General features: G+C 46.0%; 1 protein-coding gene across 1 annotated transcript in view; it reads left to right on the plus strand.

Moving 5' to 3' along the window:
* Window positions 1-19,049, plus strand: part of LOC105453911 (division abnormally delayed protein) — a 38,994-nt gene that overhangs the window by 3,357 nt on the left and 16,588 nt on the right. The window contains exons 3-5 of the mRNA XM_011696189.1: window positions 1,182-1,322; window positions 6,299-6,878; window positions 7,381-7,582. Of these exons, the coding sequence (XP_011694491.1) occupies window positions 1,182-1,322; window positions 6,299-6,878; window positions 7,381-7,582 (923 nt within the window). The remainder of the gene's footprint in view (window positions 1-1,181; window positions 1,323-6,298; window positions 6,879-7,380; window positions 7,583-19,049) is intronic.

The raw sequence follows: 19,049 nt of genomic DNA on the forward strand, positions 1-19,049 counted from the left end.
TTCGTACTTTTATTTCGCGCTGTGTACCCGTATATTTTTAAATTCGATGCAGCGTTCGGTCGCGAAACCGGTTCGCTCGCAGGCAAAGAGGAATGCACGTCACCGCGGGATTTCGATCGGTTCGCGACGTCGCGATATTTTCTGATCCCGGTCAAAATTATCGCGCGGAAGCGTTATTATTGTCGTACGCGAATATTAATGTAACGCGCTATATGCACAAGCCCATCCTTAATATGCAAATGCATCCAGCGCTGAATTGGAGTAGCTATTTGGACTCCTCTGGTGAATTTTTTGCGTTCTAAGTGTTCCCACGGGTTAGAAAGCCCTTCCGGTAAATTTCTGGCATTTTTTTGCGAGAGATTTCGAATAATTGTTAAGAATTTTCGGAGGAAATTCTTGATAATTACGGATTAACTCGGATTAATCGTGATTAAAATAAAGGAATCATTGGTAATTCCCACATATAAGTTGTCAGCTTTGGATTTTTACTCTTTATTATCTTTATTATTATCTTTGTATCGGCGGAATCATTTTTCGAAACGTGCGAAAGGAATTTTAGAAATTCTTCGCAGTACATTATTCCATTATCAGAATTCTGGAAATAAAATGTCGATTCACCGAGGAATGTCATTCGGGCGACGATGTTCCTTTCGGAAAAATGCGGAAAATCGTAAATAATACGCGAGTTTAATACCCGATACATCGGATATCCGTACGAAATGTACGAGCGTGAAATTGCGCGTGGAGAAAGATGAAAACCCCGCGATTAATTCGATAAAATGAAACGCTCTGTGTGTGCACTGTGCGCGCGTGTACGGGTGTGTGATAAAACAATTCGATATAATAGAATTCCCATTCGATCGGATTACACAGAGATTCCGCGAGTCAGATTTCATTTACATCGGTCTTTTTCAATAGAGACACACACCGTGATTTTCGCAAATAGGTCAGATTACCGAACTCTTATATCACGGGCTTATGCAGTTTATGCAATTTAGAGCCCCGCCGGCCGGGGCCCTGGGCTCTCTCTCTCTCTCTCCCCTCGTGTGCTGTCCCAATTCGATTTAACTTTGGCCACGAACGAACGAAAAGGGGGAGCCGTTCCCGCCGGCAGCGGCGGCGGGAGCTTTAATGGGTGACGTTGCGCGTGATAATAAAGCGAAATATTTTCTCCTTTTCAGCGACGTGCGGCGGCAAGTGCTGCGGCGTGGAGATGGAGGCGCGTCTGAGGCAACAAGCCCGGGCGGACTTCCACGATCTGATCCATCATCACAGTAGAAGTCTACAAGGCCTCCTCGCCACCACCGCCGACGCTCTCAGAGGTAAGGATACTCCGAGCCTTTTAGAGCTGCATTCTAATGCGTTCGCTCGCTGCCCGACTGAATATTTCCCGAACGGATAAACGTACGCCTAATACTGTATAATCTGGTAATTACGCGCCCGGCTGCACTCGGAACTTACTTACACGGAAAGGAAAGTGATGGATTAACGGCATTTAGCCGACAGCGTTTAATCGAAAATGATCTTGTTCATTTATACCGGCATTAACGAAACAAACAACATTTTGTTAAATTTTTTATTAAGCATGGCGTATTTGTTTCATTAAGGATCGGTTATTCCATTTTCGGTTAAATTATGCGATAATTTATCTAATAGATAAGTGAATATTGAGTCAAGCATTGGCTGTACAGGCGTTTATCCATTAGATAAATTACCACATCGTTTATCGGATGGTGAAACAACTGATGTTGCTATTGAAGTAACAAAATTATTTTCAGTTAAATGCTGTTGGCTACAACGTTTTTATTTGTATGGAAATGCTCGATAAATTTTCATAAGAAGTTCAAAATTATTTTTACCAACGTTTATCAATAATCGTCGTTAAAAAGTCCAAGTTATTTGACTGATCAGATAATTAAATCCCTCTATTAAGGATCGAATTAATAAATAATTTAGTTAATTCGCGTGAAACCAGATTTTAATATTTTTCATACTTTAGATTTATATTGATAAAAAAAAAATAGCTTGAAGCAGTTCGAGTTTTTCAAATCGATCGATAATTCCTGGTCTTGATATTGCATTATAAAATATTAGTCGACAGCGGAAATCGTTAAAATCTAATTAACGTATAAATTTTCAACTCCGCGAAAGACTAAATAATTTAAAGGCTTCCAAGTAGAATAACGTGCCTCCAATCTTACGGTAAATAATTTGATAATAATACAAATAGAATAACTTATTTTTGGGTTCTATATAACGAGCAAATTTACGTTTTCAATTTGTTCCGCGGAAAGGGGTCACGAAGTTCGCACTCACTAAATTGCCGAGTTCCTTCGAGGAAGGTGTGCGGAAAGAGAACACCGTCAATAATGCCAATTGTGTGTATATCCTCCGAAAGTATATAAAACTCCGCTCTCCGTAAAACACCTTCGAGCATCGGCAGACCAGCGGTTTGTTCTTCGTTTCCGGTGTTTTGTCATTAGAATAACAGGATTTCCAGCGCGTTTCGCCCGCCCTTCAGCGCGTTTGATTTATGGAGATTCCCCGGTCGGGGTGTATCGGCAAAAGTTCGACAAAAGGGAGGAAGGGACGCTTCCCTCCCTGCAGCAAAGATGCCTCTATCGCTTTCATCGTAACCGTGATTCTTGCACGCCGAAAGCCCCGATAATTATCGTGGACGAGTTTCGACTCTTTTCTCTCTCTCTCTTTCTCTTTCTCTTTCTCTCTTCCTCTCTGCGGGACTCCCTCGAAGGGAAGAATCGGAGTCGCTCTCCGCGTGCCGCCTTATACGGGGACAAGAAAGCGAACCGCTATCCCTCTCCTCTCCGATCCCCGGCCGCCCGTCCTCCCTCTGTCGCTCAGCCGATCTATCTCCTTAATTCCCGGCATCGGCCCCGCGCGTAAGATCGGCCGCGCAAACATGTCACTCCTCATCTCTCGCAGCCGCGAGAAGAGGAATTTGCATACGAGAAATTAACGCGCGATGTCAATCGTGATTCATCTTCATCATTCTACATTACGCGCTTTATTGCTTTCAATTACTCGCGCGTATCGTTTTATTCCCGTTGCGAGACGACGAGAGACGTCGCGTTCGCTTTTGCATCAATCGAGACAACGGATGATTTCATCCTCTTCTCTTCGACTTTCTGAGAAACTTTTTTCCTTTCGGCCTCGCGCGCCTCGGGTCGACCTGTGCAGGTTTCAACATTCGAGCGATTTCGGCCGTATACCGGCTCCTTTAGTCATCGCGATTACGTGGTCAGTCCGGTATTTATACCGGCGCATATACGCTAACCGGTACCGCGCGCGCCGAGCAGAAACGGAAAACGAGGTAAGACAGAGGATGATATAGGCGGCCGGAGCCGGAGCGCGCGCGGAAACGCCAGGCGGAGGCGGCGCGGCGGCCGCGGCGTGGTTTGCGAGGCGCGTGTCGTTACCTCGGTAACGCGGCGCGGACGTCTAGAATTCAAGCGCAGCCTCCGCTCTCTGCTATTTTCGATACCGCGAAAAATGTGCTTCCTCTCTCTCTCTCTCTCTCTTTCTGTATTTTATTCTCTTTACACCACCAAGTGTTTGTATCCTCGCGGACGACGGGCGCGTCCGCGTCGATGTTTTTCGTTGCCTCGTGAAAACCGAACACTTTCCCTATCTACGAATCTTCGAGTTAAACTCAAGTTTATCGTCTCGTAATATGTTTATATGAGGCCTATACGCATTTTAACAAATTTATTGAACGAGATAATAAAGGACGGTCATTCATTGGTATTGCATTTATTGGCAATATTTTTATCTTTGTATTAAAAATTACAATGTGATTAAATACATTTATATACTGATACTAAAAATGTTTTATGAGATTTGTTTCTAAAGACATTTGAGAATCTCTTAATAATTTATCACTGGATTTATTTTGAAAATCTGGATCATGAATGAAATTATTTAAAATTAATGTATTTCTGTATTCCTTGATTTACTTATCGTTAGATTATATTTTCTTGCTTGAAAGGAACTTCCAAAAAGTCTTTAGACCTTTTGGTTTAGATCTTTAATCTTCAGACCTAAAATTTTTTGGTTATTACTAATTGAACTATCTAAAGATCTAAACTATTATTACTAATCCATATCAAAATTTTTAATATTTAATATTAGAATTATTTTTATTTTATGAAATATTCGTTACAGAATAAAATATTTTAAAATAGCCATAATATTTTATGTTTTTAATTTTTATATATACTACTGCTAACACTGCACACATCAGTAGTAGCTTGAAAAGAGAAAAGATTTTCGTATCTTTTACATTTCATAAACAGAAAATCGGGTTCTCTCAAAGGGAATTCTTCCGTTTACACGCTTGTCTGATTAGAATCGACGTAATTTTCTACTAAAAGGACACGCACGCGTGGTCATCGTCGGATTTATTCCTATCCGTTCGAGAGAATGTCGGTAATTGAAGGAAAACAAATCGGAGTAGTCACACGCGATGCCGCCTTTGAAGTTTGATTTAACGTGGGCATGATCCGCCTCGACAAATAATGTTTCACAGGAGAAAAGTGTAAAAGGCTTCCCGTTTTCCTACCGCGAAGAGAGACGAGAGAGAGAGAGAGAGAGAGAGAGAGAGAGAGAGAGAGAGAGAGAGAGAAGACGACTGCGGGATATCGCAACGCGTATTTTTATTTGTCGTTAATTTTAGTCGCTTCGCACAACCGCGAGACATATCCATTTAAAAATAAATTACGCTCCGCTCCGTTGCGATCCCGGTGGGAAACACGGTATACGACTTTCGTCCACGACGCATAATTCTGGAGCGCAATGTCGCAAATCAGATATCGGAACCGGTATATTCTCGATGAGTCCAATTTCAGTATCATGCATGATGTTTCTTGAACAGAGATCTATATTTCGAAGAGGAACGGCGACGTTCTGAATGACTCTCTCTCTCTCTCTCTCTCTCTCTCTCTCTCTCTCTCTCTTTCTCTCTCAGTTATGCGTCGAGATCGTGGATGGAATTTTCGAAACCTCAAATTGTTCATCTCACATATACCGTATATTATATAAGCCATAATATAAATATACATTTTCAATTAACATAATAAATTGATATAATGAACATAGTAAATTGATTTTTTTAATTAATATATAAACATATATTTTTATGTACGATTACGCATCACCGTAATTTAATTGCAATTTATCGTACATTACGAAACATAATGTAATTTTTGATATCATCTATTTCAGTGTTTTACACGCAATGCTTACACGTCCAATCAGCATCAAAAGTGCTTTAATCGTAATGATCGATGTTATCGAAAAATAAAGATACCTTTTTGTGTCCCTGGCCGGCCGCCACTTCTCGATAAGATCGTTAGAGCCGCAAGATGCCCGACGTCCCTAGGCCTCGCGCATAGATTCTTGCCGAGGCCACTTGAAACTAAAGCGGGAATCGAGGAGCACTTATCCGCCCGTCTTCTTCGTTTTACGCGTTCGCGCGATTAAGTGCGGCCGCGGCGCGTTCGTCCTTCGTCCGTCGTATATAAGCACGCGCTCTCTTCTCGCTCTCCACTCACGAAATCTCAAGTGGGTGGATTTGCATGAGGAATTATTCGATCGAGTTAGATTAGAAGAACAGTAGCGAGAGGATTGGGGAGGGAAGGGGGGAGGGGAAGATGAAGAATAAACCGCTGACATTTCATATACAAGCTCGAATCGAGGATGATTATCTTTATCCCCGGCAACTTTTTCTTTTGATATTTCAGTATAATCCTTTCCTCGGGTATTTTAAGTTTCTTAACTTTCTTAATACAAATAAAACGGACCCTCGCCAAAGATGACCTTTTAGAAAAGAAAATATTTTTAAGATCCACATAATGTTACGTTTCACAATGTTTTATATACGGAAAAACGGCACTCACTCGAAAGGAATTTCAAGAGTTAATCTCTCGTATTGTTGCCATTTAATCTTACAAGGAACGTACAAAGAGACATTTTGTAATTTTATCGTCTTAAGGTCCTAAAAAAAAAGAAATGGTTTTCTGCTCGCGGAGAATTGCTTTTTGACTCGTATTTTATCTAGAAACGATATATAAGCTCCCGCGACGAAGAGAAATCTCCTCGAGAGTTGAAAAAATTTCAGGAGAGCTTCCAATATTTCTGCGGTTTCCCGATTCTCGAGGATTACGCGAACGTCGATATTGAGTCGCGGGGAAATGGACGACCGGGGGGGCGGGGGGAGTTTTCGCGGTTAAATCGTGCTTGTTAAATTATTAAGGAGAGCCGCTTTCCGCCATCTGCGCAGAGACGGTGATCGTGTTGCTGCAGCGATCGGAGAACAAGACCCTGGTGATGTTCGATCAGGTGTACCGCTCGATGGCGGTGCAGAGCAAGCCGTCGATCCGGGCGCTCTACCAGGCGATGATGGACTACGTGTCGCCGGCCAACACCCCGGACAATCTGCAGCAGCCGCTGACGCGCGAGACGCTGCAGGAGCGCATCGGCGAGTTCTTCACGCGCCTCTTCCCGATCGCCTATCACTACGCCATCAATCCGCATCAGGACCGGCAGGACTTCACCGACAAGTTCAAGTCCTGCCTGTACGAGAGGATCGACGAGATACAGCCGTTCGGCGACACGCCGCAGGACATATTCAAGAAGATCGGCAAGAGCCTGGAGGCCACCAGGATCCTGGTGCAGGCGTTGACACTCGGTAAAACTGTCCTCGACAAGACTGACAACGTGTTATTTAGCGCCGGCGGCAGCAGCGGTAGCAGTCCGCAACAGGAGGCCTGCTACGACGCCCTACTTAGGATGCTCCATTGTCCCAGATGCAAGGGAATGGACGTACGTCCCTGCAACGGATTCTGCACGAATGTGGTGAGGTAAGTGTTGGGCGGGCCTTTTTCGTAAGAAAAAGTCCCAAGAATTCTTGGAATGCACGGGAGGTCCCATTGTTACAAAAAAGGTTGTTGAAACCTCAACGACGTGATAAATCCGCTTTTCCGGTAGGCACAACGATACGGGAAATGCCGATCGTTACGCGCGCGCTAAACTATGCACGATCGACTAATGACTTGTATAGTACCGCCCCCCTCCCTCCGACGGAATGATTAAGCGAGTCAATTGATAATTATTATGATTATCCGCGATTGTATCTCCGATCGGAAGATTGTTTCCAACGTGAGATTTGTATAATTGTCCGCGATCGTTATACAGGTAGATTATTACGGAGCGATTTATAATTATATTAGACTCGCGTAATAACCGATATGATAATCACGCCGCGGTGATTTGCGATCGCGCGGCGACCTTAATTTCGCGCGTTGAGCGAGAGACACCACGGGGGAGGTAGAGAGAGAGAGAAATAATGCAAATGTATTGCAGAGGCTGCCTGACGGAACCGGCGTCGGAATTGGATCTCGCGTGGTCCGGTTACGTGGAGACGGTCGAGAGGCTCGTCGCGGCGGTGAGCGGCAGCACCGATTTCCACGGCCTGAACGTCAGGATCGCCGTCAGGGAGTTGGACTCCCGCATCTCGGATGCCATCATGCACGCGATGGAGGACGGTCCGCGGCTCGAGGAGAAGGTGAGTGAGATCCGAGAGGATTTTTTTTTTATATCGCGCCGTTATAGAGCGATTTCACGTCGCGAAGCGAGTATCGCGTTAATTATGAGCGATACGAGAGTGCACGAATTCCGCGCGCGAATCGAGCGGAAATCGACGAGCGTGCAACGTATGCGTTTTTAACGAGGCTTTCGCGAAAAATGGGAATCGTTCTGGAAGTAATACATGGAATTTTTAAGACATCTGTGCATACACACACACACACACACACATACACACATAGAAAATTTGACGGCAAACTTTTGCTTGGTCGATCGAAAAAATTCACCCAAGTATATAATATATGGATACTTCCCAGCACCTGGCGTACACGCGAATATACGCACGCACGCACGCACGCACGCACGTAGTATGTAAGTAATACATTTATGGGAGCGTTACGTTAGATCGCTGTCGAGTCTGCCTTACATCAGTCGGTCCCCTCTTTTTTTTTCCGACGCTTTTCACATTCGTCTTCCACGCAGCGCGCTCGCGCCAGCTTATTCCCCGTATTGCCCTCCTCGAGACAATTCTTCGTTCGGCGAACACGCATAAGTTATGCACTCGCTCGCGCCCGTTCGCCTTGCCGCCCTCTCTTTCGCGTCCCGTCTCTCCCTCTCGTCCTTCCTCCACCGCCTATACCTTCCTTCCCTACCTACACCACGATTTCTCGTCCCTTCGTTCCGGTTCTCGACCCCGAGTCCCGACGAAATGGGCCGCTCTCCGCTCTCGCGCGCGGAACGCAATTAAAAGTTTCTCACACGGGGCGGCCACGCTGCGCCTTGCCGCGCCGCGCCGCGCCGCGCCACGCCGCGCCGCGACGACAGAATCGATCCCCCCGTGTTCGTTTCGTTTAGAAGCCAGATTCCTCGCTCGCTCGCTCGTCGTCTCTTGCGGTTCTTCCCTCCCCGCGCCATCGGGAAATCGATTCGCGGTCGCCGATCGTCCCCGATTACCTCTCTCTCGTCTCGTCTTAACTATAACTATAATGCAGTTCTGCGACCCCCTTGCCTCCTTTTAAATAAAGATGGCCCTGTTTCAAGTCTGCATCGAAAAACTAAGGCTTAAAGAGCACGACAAATTTTTCCTTCGATTTTCTTCGATTCGTCGTGGCCCCCGACCGAGAATGCCTTTCGCTTCGTCATCCCCCCTTCGGGGAATATACCGAGTATTCTCCTAATCACGCGAGTCTTATCCCGCATCGATTTCGAACTCGTCGAATCGCGAACAAAGGTTTGCACGGCCCCGAATGCGGGAGGGACGGGGGTGGAGGGAACGAAGGGGGGGGGGTCCAGGGGTCCCTCGTGGGACCCGGCGGCAGGTCCCCCGCTTCGTACCTGTTCGTGCCTGTGCGCGCGCGCCTCTCCTCGTGCGTGTATATACGGGCCGCCCGATGCCGCACGTATAGACCTGCTCCGACCCGTTGCATTCAGGGGATCTCTCTCACGAATCCACTAATAATTCCCGGCGGTCGGCGGCCCGGGCGCATTCTGCGAGCATTACGTGTCTGCATTCCACGTGTATAGGCCCTACGATCCCCCCCCTGCTTCCCTCCCGCCCCTGCCCCTCGCCCTCTTCTCGGGGATGGCGGTGTGGGGCCCAGGGGGATCGTTAAGGTAGCACCTTAACGGCCTTTTTACGAAAAGACGCCCGACAAGGTGTTCCCCCGCACCCCTGGATGTCCCTCATTATTATTCATCCCGCGCGGCGCCCCGCGCTGCCCCTGTATATACACGAAGGCGTTTAACTTATTCCTCCCGACCGACGGATACTCGACTTCTCCTCGGCGCCCCACCCTCCCTCCTCACCACACCGTCTTGGCTTCTCTATCAGGGGAGAAGCTCGACGAAAGTCACGTTATACCGCCCCGGATTAGCACGGGAATTCCAAGGCGCAAGAGAGTGGCCAAAGAGGGATTAACGAAAAATCCAGGAGAGACACGTTGTAATCTTCCTGCCGAATCCACGAGAGATTCTCCTCGTTACTCCTTCGCAAATCAGAACGGATAGAAACGGAGTTTCGGACGAAAAGCTCCAAGATAAAATTAAAATCCATCGATCAATATTATTGGATCTCTCTCGTCTGTCAGTGTCATTTGTAAATGACGTATAATGAAATAAATCCGCGATGTAAGAGAAAGTGACAGAAAGAGCATCGATTTTTTTATGCGGGAATAACAAATGTTGCCAAATTTGAGATACTGGGAATATCTGCTAAAATTAGAATCTATAGAGAAACTCTTCGTCGAATAATAAATTTGTCCTATTTAAATCTGAGTTATTGGAGCCATATTTTAAGGACAGATGTATTTCAAAATGGCATATGTCATTCCTTTTTTAAAAAGACCTTTTCTCCAGAGCAATACCGATCATTGATTAAGAATAAGTAATATGTGACACAAGACAATATTAGATTTTTGTGTAACTTTATACAATCTTAAAAATTTATATGATTTTATTTGAGCTACTGGACGTGCTGTTTTCTTTCTTGAAAATATAAGGATATTTTGAAGGAGCGACCTCCTTCTCGAACGACTCATTAAAATACATGCAAATTATTCTCAAGTATCTTGCTATTCGAGCGAGTTGTTTGAGAGAACGAAACATTCTTTCCAAATTCTCTGTTTGCCTAGAATGATGAACACGGGTGAATGTCCTTAGAATCGACGCCGTTCGTGGACCGAGTCCTCGCAAAAGAAACGCCCTTTATCCACGGTAGCGCCCGCGATCCTTCTTACAATGTCGCTTGGGCGCTTCCATAATTGGGCGAATGCGAAAAAGGAGACATTGCCGTTTCGCATACCTTCCTTTCCCTCCTCCTCCTCCTCCTTTCTCTCTCTCTCTCTCTCTCTCTCTCTCTCTCTCTCTCTCTCACTCACTCAGCGTTTGTTCAAACAGAATTAATCTCTCGTCATTATTCATCGCTGTATATTCTCTTTCTCACACCCACGTTTCGCAGAATGCAACATTTCGAAGCCTCGTGTTTCGGGTCGCTCGAATGCGACTGGTTTCCTTGGGAAGCACTTAATCCGAGAATCCTCGATACCTACGCGGATACGATACTTATCGTCGCGCCACATCTGCCTTCCTTTAAAATTTAAAGAACGAAAAATATGTCACGGGAAATAATTTCTTTGGGAAGCACTCAATCCGAGAATCGTCGATATCAATGGATACACCTATCGTCGCGGCATATCTACCTTCCTTTAAGATTTAAAGAACGAAAAATATGTCACGGGAGATAAATAAGGAGGATGTGTCTCGAATAAATAAAATTCCATGATTCGCGTGTTACAATTTTATAATGATTTCTTTTGCAGTTTCATGACATGCAACACGTGTTTATAATATTTCGGTATCGAGGGTACTTGACGAGACGACAGATGCCTTATCCCACCCATTGTAAATCGCTTGAATTTCGATTTGGCTCGCGTATGGTCGCCCAGGCTTGACCTAGATTCACGATGGACGGATTACCGTGTAATTTGGGCAAACGTATTTACATGTTATCGAGTTCAATCGCTTAATCGGGTCTTGGAGTGTGCGTTAGGTCGGTCCGAATGTGGATATATGTCCCGATGCTACATGTCATATTGGATAATTTCGTCCCGATGAAATTCGATATTGGGATAAATGTCAGCTCGACGTATAACGGCTTCCCGACATTAATTTTATACGTTTTAATTTTATTTAGATTGCATCCTGCCCTCCTATTCCATTCTCTCTGTTCTTCTGCACGTCTGTACGATATATATAATGATGATGAATTGATACGATGCAATTTGTAGCGGTAAAACGATACAGCGATACATAACTATTGGATTACCGAATGGCAATTTTTTTGGCAAGGAAACAATCATAAATATTAGCTAAAATAATATTAGCTGCCATTTGATCCATCGTATGACGTTAGGTAATAAAAAACTGTCAACCATAAATAAGTAAAGATTATATTTTATATTATTACAAATATTTTATTATATTAATACAACGTGGCAAAAAAAAAAAAATAAATCATTCTTTCCCATAAAATCCATTCCGCCGCGATAACGATTATCCGTGACGCGCGTCTCGACGAATTATTCGACGAACCGCTGAGAACTTTATTCTACCGAAAGATATATTATCGCGTCGGGCGAAATTCACGTTGATCCCCGTGATACGTTTCGTGCCCATACGTGTCGGTAATCCGACGTTGAGGACAGGTTCTTGGCGATCTCTCCAGACGTTACGTCGCGGTGATTCGATATCGATGACACGCGTATCCATACGTACGTGTAACTTGGGCGATAAACGTCCGTATTGGTGCAGAAATCGGTGTGAGAGAGAGAGAGAGAGAGAGAATTCCCTCGATTCTCACTCGCGTGTCTCTTTTCTCGCTTTGATTCCCTCTTTCTCCTCTCTCTCCTCTCTCTCTCTCTCTCTCTCTCTCTTTTCTCCTCTCTCCCTGGAGACAGATATACAACGTACCGAGCCACAGTTTCTCTGGCTTCGACCCAGCCTCCTACGCCGGTCGATATAATCATCCCGGCGACGAGGAACAACGCGTGCACACCGCAGAACCGCGGAGGAGGACAGAAGTGGCGGCGAGAGGGGGGGATGAGGACGGTGGGTATGACGAAGAAGAGGAGAAGATGAAGGAGAGATGAAGGAAGTGCAAGAGAGGCATTGGCACGGTGCCGGGGCGAGGAATCAATGACCCATTCCCCCATTGGTATTTTCGGTACCTACTTCGGATAATTGCGTGCTCCACCGGCCCGCGAATATACGCACGGCGAAACGTGTGACTTCCTCCCCTTTGATCCCCGCGTTCGTCTCGCCCCTCCCCTCCCCCCCATTCGTCCCTCTCGCGTACCCCGCTATACGCTCGCCTCCGCGCGTCGAGTTTGGCGAAACTAGAGCCAACTCTGCAGAAGCCGCCTCTCGTGCCTGCGAGAGAGATTCAGCGAAACTGGTCGAGTTCCGTCGGCGAGATCCCAGAGATCGCGTGTGAGTTCTTCCCCCGAATCTCCGGCTTCGATCTGGGATACTCGAGTTTCCTCGGAGCGAAATAATAATAACATAACTACATCTCTCCTCGTACATCGCGAGAAAGATTTACGAGGAACTCATAGAGATCGGAGAGGGAGGAGGCTTCGAGAGAACTTGGAACGTCTCGTTGTCGTTTCGACATATCATAGGAAATACCTATTTCGTTTTCCGCGAACGCGCATTCGGATGTTGCGCGAGAGAACCACGCGGCCGATCGGAGTATACCGAGACTCTTTCGGCTATCTTTAGACATCCCACCTTGTTAAAATCAAGACAAACGTAATCGATTTTCCGCGAGCCGGCCGATCGCATCGGCGTGGCGTTTACGAAGAAAATTCCCGATAGCGATCTGACGCGGTCCGCGTCATGAATATGAATCGTTTCATAAGATTTATAGTTAAGGCAGCTATTGTGATCGGGATACATTCTGAGAAATCGATCCTGGCTGATGTCACGATTTTATTTCCGCGGGCGATATTAGATGGTATCGCGCCGGTCGCTTTCGACCAGCGTTCCTTGAAGTGATTACGCAGTCGTTTGGAGCCTCGCAAATCGCGGTGATTTGTATGAAACGCACACTTCCATTTTTCCGTCCCTGACGGCTATCGATTCGCTTATGACGCGCGCGGTTTCCTCGCGCCGACGAAGTTAAAAGAGGAACTTCGCGAGATATAATACGATGAGAGAGAAAGACATATTACATTTCGCGCTGAGGGTAATTTGCAAAATATATATATATATATGAAATCGGCAAGAAAAATTTCATAAAACGCAGCACAAACGGGTTCGCCTTAGAGATGCGTCATTCTCCATGTTTTCCATTCCGCAGCGCGAGGGAATTTCCTCGTAAATGTAAAACGCAGTAATCTCGCGTTGCAAAACAATTCGATGACTATAAAGCAAAACGGAGGGAACGCAATTTTACGACGAGGTTGTATTTACGAGAATCCCATATGATTTTATTCCTCGCACACCTTTAGCGGAAAATGATGGGAATTTGCAGAGAGGAGAGGGAATACGGTCTTCTCGGAGAGAATTCCCAGCCAATAAAAAATCCCATCGATAAAAGTCTTACCGAACTTATTAGCAATAGAGAGATGAAGCTATCGAGGGGGTGAGCCATCAAACTTGATAACTGCGCGGTAACAAGAATACATCTCTGAAAGATCATCGGAATGAGAGGAGTAGGAGCAAGAGTCTTCCTAAAAGGGAATTCGAGCGAACCCATCGTACCTGAAGGAACCTTGTGCACATCTTCCGTCTCTCTCTCTTTCCCCCTCCCCTCTCTTTCTCTGCCTCTTAATCTCCTCCCTTCCTTTCCACCGTCTCTTTCTCTCTCTTTCTCTCCTCTTTCGAGCACGTCCCTTCCGTGCGTTTCTTCGCTTGCTCGTTGCGCACTCGTCCCTTCCTCTTTCAATCCGCTGCGCGTTCCCTCTTACCCCTTCGAGAGGAGCCCTCTTGAATCCCGTCGGCTCGGATGAATCGGTGAGGGAGCGAGACGGAATATGGAATAGTCGAAGGAGGAAGACCACCGATCGCGAGAGGGCGAGAGGAATGCAGAGCGAGAGATCTCGCTGTTGCCATGTGACCGGCTATACGCGTTGCGTCGAGCGAGCGAGCGCGCGCGCCAACGCATCGACGACAATTTTTCCGCGGACCAATGTTCCAGGCATGAGAACTACCACTTCTTCTTCCGCTGCTCCTTTTTCTCTTACCAGTCCTCCCGGCTTATCCCCGGCGTTACGCCGCCTCGCATAGCCTTATTATGCGCCGCGCGTAATTTGTACGTACGCGCGTATTCGTCGCTGATCAACGTCATCATTCACTTCGATTTAATTTCGCAAAATTCTCTCTCTATATATATAGATACTAGTATATCTCCCTTCAAATATATCCAATTAAAAAAAACCATTTAAAAATATATTTATTTCGTTACTTTTTAAAATCGAAAGTTGAAATTACCGAGAGACGCGTGTGGAAAAATGAATATCGCGATATCGACATCCCTTCGGTGAAGAGTAAACGTTTTTAAAAGCTTTTAAAAACGAAAAAGAGAAGGATGAAGGAGAGAGAAAGAGAAAGACACGGGCGGCGAGACGAAATTTGCTGGAAGGAAACGGAAGAGAGTACCTTTTGTGAGAAGGAAAGAGACGGGCGGAGGAGGCGGCGAGGGGACGCGTGCAGGGGCGCTCACCACCTCACGGCGCGCCCATTGCATTCCACGCATCCCTCGCCGTTTGCGGGCCCGCTTTGAGCCGGGCCGACCGACCGAGTGGCCCCGAGGATCGAATACTATCGATCGTAGTCATTTTGCGGGAGAGGACCCGGCGCGCGATTCCGGCTCCGCTCCGCTCCGTGTGCCGTTCGGACCCGCTCGCGCGTTTTATTCGAGGAACATCCGCCTCGCGGGAGTCGCTCGGTCGGTCGCGCCTAGAAACGTCCCTCTCTCTAAATTACGGGTCGCATAATTAGGCCTGTGAATACAATTAGTCGAGTTACTGCCTGTGGTCTCTCTTTCGCCTTGTTATTATCTTATCGTCGGACAGGGATAAATGCGCCACAAGGTGTTGCATATTTAAATTAACGTCTCGTTGCGAAACTCGCTACTCATGTCACGGTTGCAAAACAAACGACTGAAAAAGGAAAAACCTTGGCGCGATATATAACTTTATATTTATATGTCAGCTCCGATCATAGGCTTTACTTATACAAGCTAATCGCGCGCTTCCCTGGAAACTCGAATCGCCTGAGCCGATCGAAGAGCTCTCTCTTTCTCTCTCTCTCTCTCTCTCTCGGCTTTACCACTCGATTCCCTTGCTCGGCGAGCACCCACCCCCGCGTGTGGGCTCCCCCCGAGTTCGCGAGGCCGAATAACCCGCCCGTTATCTTCGATCTGCGCCGCAGACGACGGCGGTTACGACTCTTCTCCTTCTTTAATCGCGAGGAGCGAGCGCGAACGAGCGAGCGAGCGCCAACCGAACGATGAACGCGCGTCTCTGACGTCACCGGCCGCGGCTAAATTGGTTGAACTTTGAGCCGCCGAACGATCAACCCGATAGTCGTCGTCGTCGCCGTCGTCGCCGTCGTCGTCGTCGTCGTCGTCGTCGTCCCGTCCAACCGCCCGTGGAATCTGTCGCGTGTCCGCGCCCGAGGAATTCTTCCGTCTAGATAATTATATCGACCAACACGCGCGCGGAGGATCGAGCGGAGGACTCGACAAGTTACGGAGTAAAATTATCTCGATCTCCTCCGTCGCGCGTTTGTAAGTATATCTCCTTCCTTCGCGTCTATCTGTCATTTATTATATCGACGCCGGCAGCGATGAAGGAATAAACAAGGTGATCGCACGCAGCACATCTGTTAAATTCCGTGACGTAAGAGACGCGGGGCGATTCGACGTATAGCGCGCCCGGTGCAGTGATCGTCGGACGGATGTGTACCGCGCCGCGACAACGAGCGCCAGTATCCCCATAGGAGATGCCCGATGCGTCACTCGACGCCGCGTTCCGGATAACGAAATAGGTATGGGGCACTTTATATTCTTCGCACACGGCCCCCGGTCGTTTTGCCGGGGCGACGCGCGACGTGTGGCGCGCGGTGCGCGACGCGGCGGGGCTATATAGCCGGGGCAGTCGAGGATCCTTGGAATCGGTATTGTCTCTCCCGTATAGTAGGTGGAGCAGGATGCGTTATTATTCATCAGCGGTTGAACGCGATCTCCCCGCGTTTCTCCCTCGTCTAACCGCGACGAGTATTATTATCCACGCCGCGCCGGTGTCACGCGCTGTCGTCGATCTCGGAAATCTCAATTCCGACCTACGATCGAAGCACACGGCGCGCGCGGCGTCGGGACGCCCTCGAGCGAATGACAGATTCGCGATTCAGCTCGAGGTTTCGAGGAACGGAAAATTGTATTCGCGAGATATAATCTTTAATCTTTTCACGTCGCATGTGGCTAAATAAATACATTCGTCTTGAGGCGATATATTATCCGAGTGAGGAGCAATAATTACATATACAATTAAAGATCTCAATTAAAGACAATTAAAGACGCTTTTTAGAACTTTTGAGGTATTCAGACTTGACTTTAACAATATTCAATATTTTTGACATTAAGACGTTGACCGCATGCCGAATACGAGTTCAATTCGATTCCATTAATTTTTTTTTTTTAGAAGAGGAAATAAAATTTTACTGTAATTAGTTTTCACGAAGGATAAATATAATTAAGTAGCGCATGTTAGAGTAACACATACTAATATAAAAAATGATGTCAGCGACGAAGTTTATTTAATTGCACAATGGTGGTCAATGTATTGAGGAAGCGACACACGCTCGCTTTGTTAACACACCGCACACGGCTGTACCACCTCGAACGCTTCGCTTTCGAACGATAATCTGTTTCCCAGCTGAATAGTTCTTGCATTCCATTTGAATCGCACACATGCTGTATATCAATTACTCGGTTGCTATCTTTGCGAAAGGAGGCTGGTTCTCTCTCTTTCTCTCTCTCTCTCCCTCTCTTATCCGATGAACGAGATCTCCGCTCCATCGGTTTCACGGGCATGTTTGAGAGCCTCCGTTCTTCACGTCCGCTCGTCCCCTCGGTGGCCCCGTTATCGATACAGTTTATCACTGACATGAATATCGACGGTATCGATGCCGCAATTACCACCCTCGTTGCCGAATACGAGGCAAAAGATCGATGGCTTCTTTCCTCCCCCTTCCCCTCTCCCCGTATCCTTGTTAGGAGGGATTTCCTTTCGAGATACCCTCTTTTGTATTTTATCGCTACATATTAAATTAATATCGATTGAAATTAAATTAAAATTCAATTTTACATGGTAATTGAAAGTTATCAAGATATCGTAAAATATTCTGCACCTACCGGATTCTCACTGTTTTTATCTATATTAATATATTGGATTTTTACTTGGTTTGTTTTATATTATATTATATGAGTAAAAAATAGTAATATATATTAATATTAATAGGCAAAATTATAGATAGAAATAGTAATAATAATCATATAATGATATGAGTTTTCTTCTTCAATTCTTTAAATGTATTTGATCTCCGATAATTAGATTATAATCGTTCCTCTTTTTTAATACATTATTCATGGTAGAAGAGAACAGCACTGATACCGCTATCTTTTTTTTTAAAGAGTGCTAGATTTACAAATCTAAATATCTAGTTTCCGGCGCCAGGGGAAGCTTAAGCGGCGATCAAACGGTCGTTCTTCACACGCGGCGAGAGATCTGAGATCGCCGCGATATTATGCGTGCAAGCGGCCGAGCCGAGCGAACGCGGCACCGGGCGCGGGCGCGCGCGTTAAGCGATAACATCCTAATCTTCTAATCCGCCTCGTTTGTCCCACGAGCGAGAAGCGGAACTCATTGTCGCCACTTGGTTGTAGAACGGGTCAAGGGTAGAGCCGGCCCTCCCTGCGGGTTGGAGGGATCTCGCAAAGCTCGCGTGTACGCGAATGTAGGGGACGCGCGCGCGCGAAATTTCTCCCGATAAGATTCCGCGCGCGTTTTCGCAGCGGAGATTTATTCGCGCTGATAGTGTCATTCGCCTGGTTACAATTCGGCTCTCTTTCCCTTTCCTTCTCCTCGTCTTATTTCTTTTGCAATGCGCACGCTTATCGGACCATTTGTATCTGCCCCTTTTCGACAAATATAATCCTTGTTTCTCGCGATTACGTCATATCTCGAGCGATGCAATTACGCCGGCGGAGATTACGTCACAGGCGTTTGTAGGAGGGTTCTTTTGGAGTTACAGAGATTTCTGCGGGAATTCACGAGTAGTGCTTCCGTAAAATCGCGCGCGTTGTATTATTTTTTTTTTTTAATGTACACATCTTCTTCTAACTGATATATGCATATATATCTTCTTTTAAGATATGAAGTTATATAAAGTCAGATTGTTTTATTATTATTTATTCGATTTTTTCTTCTCAATATATCTTTTTTTAGATTAGTTAATATAATTTGCCTATAGTGCATTTAACTACTTTGCTAAGAAAAATGCAACATCCTTATCTGTTTCTCTTCCTGCGACGAATAAGAAGCGATGAAAGAGAAGTCATTAAACCATCAAGTTAAACGATTTAAATCAGTTATAACGCAGATCCGCTTTAAATGCCAATCTTATCTGCATAACTGCACTTTAGAATTGCCGGCTGATATCTTCTTTTTTTTTAAATTTTTTTAAATCAATAAGAAATCATTGAGATATCTTTATTTCTTATAAAAAGCTACTATTTAGCTCGACGACATATCAGTCAACATCATGATCAACGCAATTCGCTCTGTCAATTTATTGCTCTGGACAGTTTCTAATTATATTACGAAGCGTAATATGCGAGAATCGCACGTTTGCAGAACCGCAGTGGGACAACGTTATGCTCGATT

The sequence above is a fragment of the Wasmannia auropunctata genome, unplaced genomic scaffold (assembly GCF_000956235.1).
Source record: "Wasmannia auropunctata unplaced genomic scaffold, wasmannia.A_1.0 LD335994.1, whole genome shotgun sequence".
NCBI lineage: Eukaryota > Metazoa > Arthropoda > Insecta > Hymenoptera > Formicidae > Wasmannia > Wasmannia auropunctata.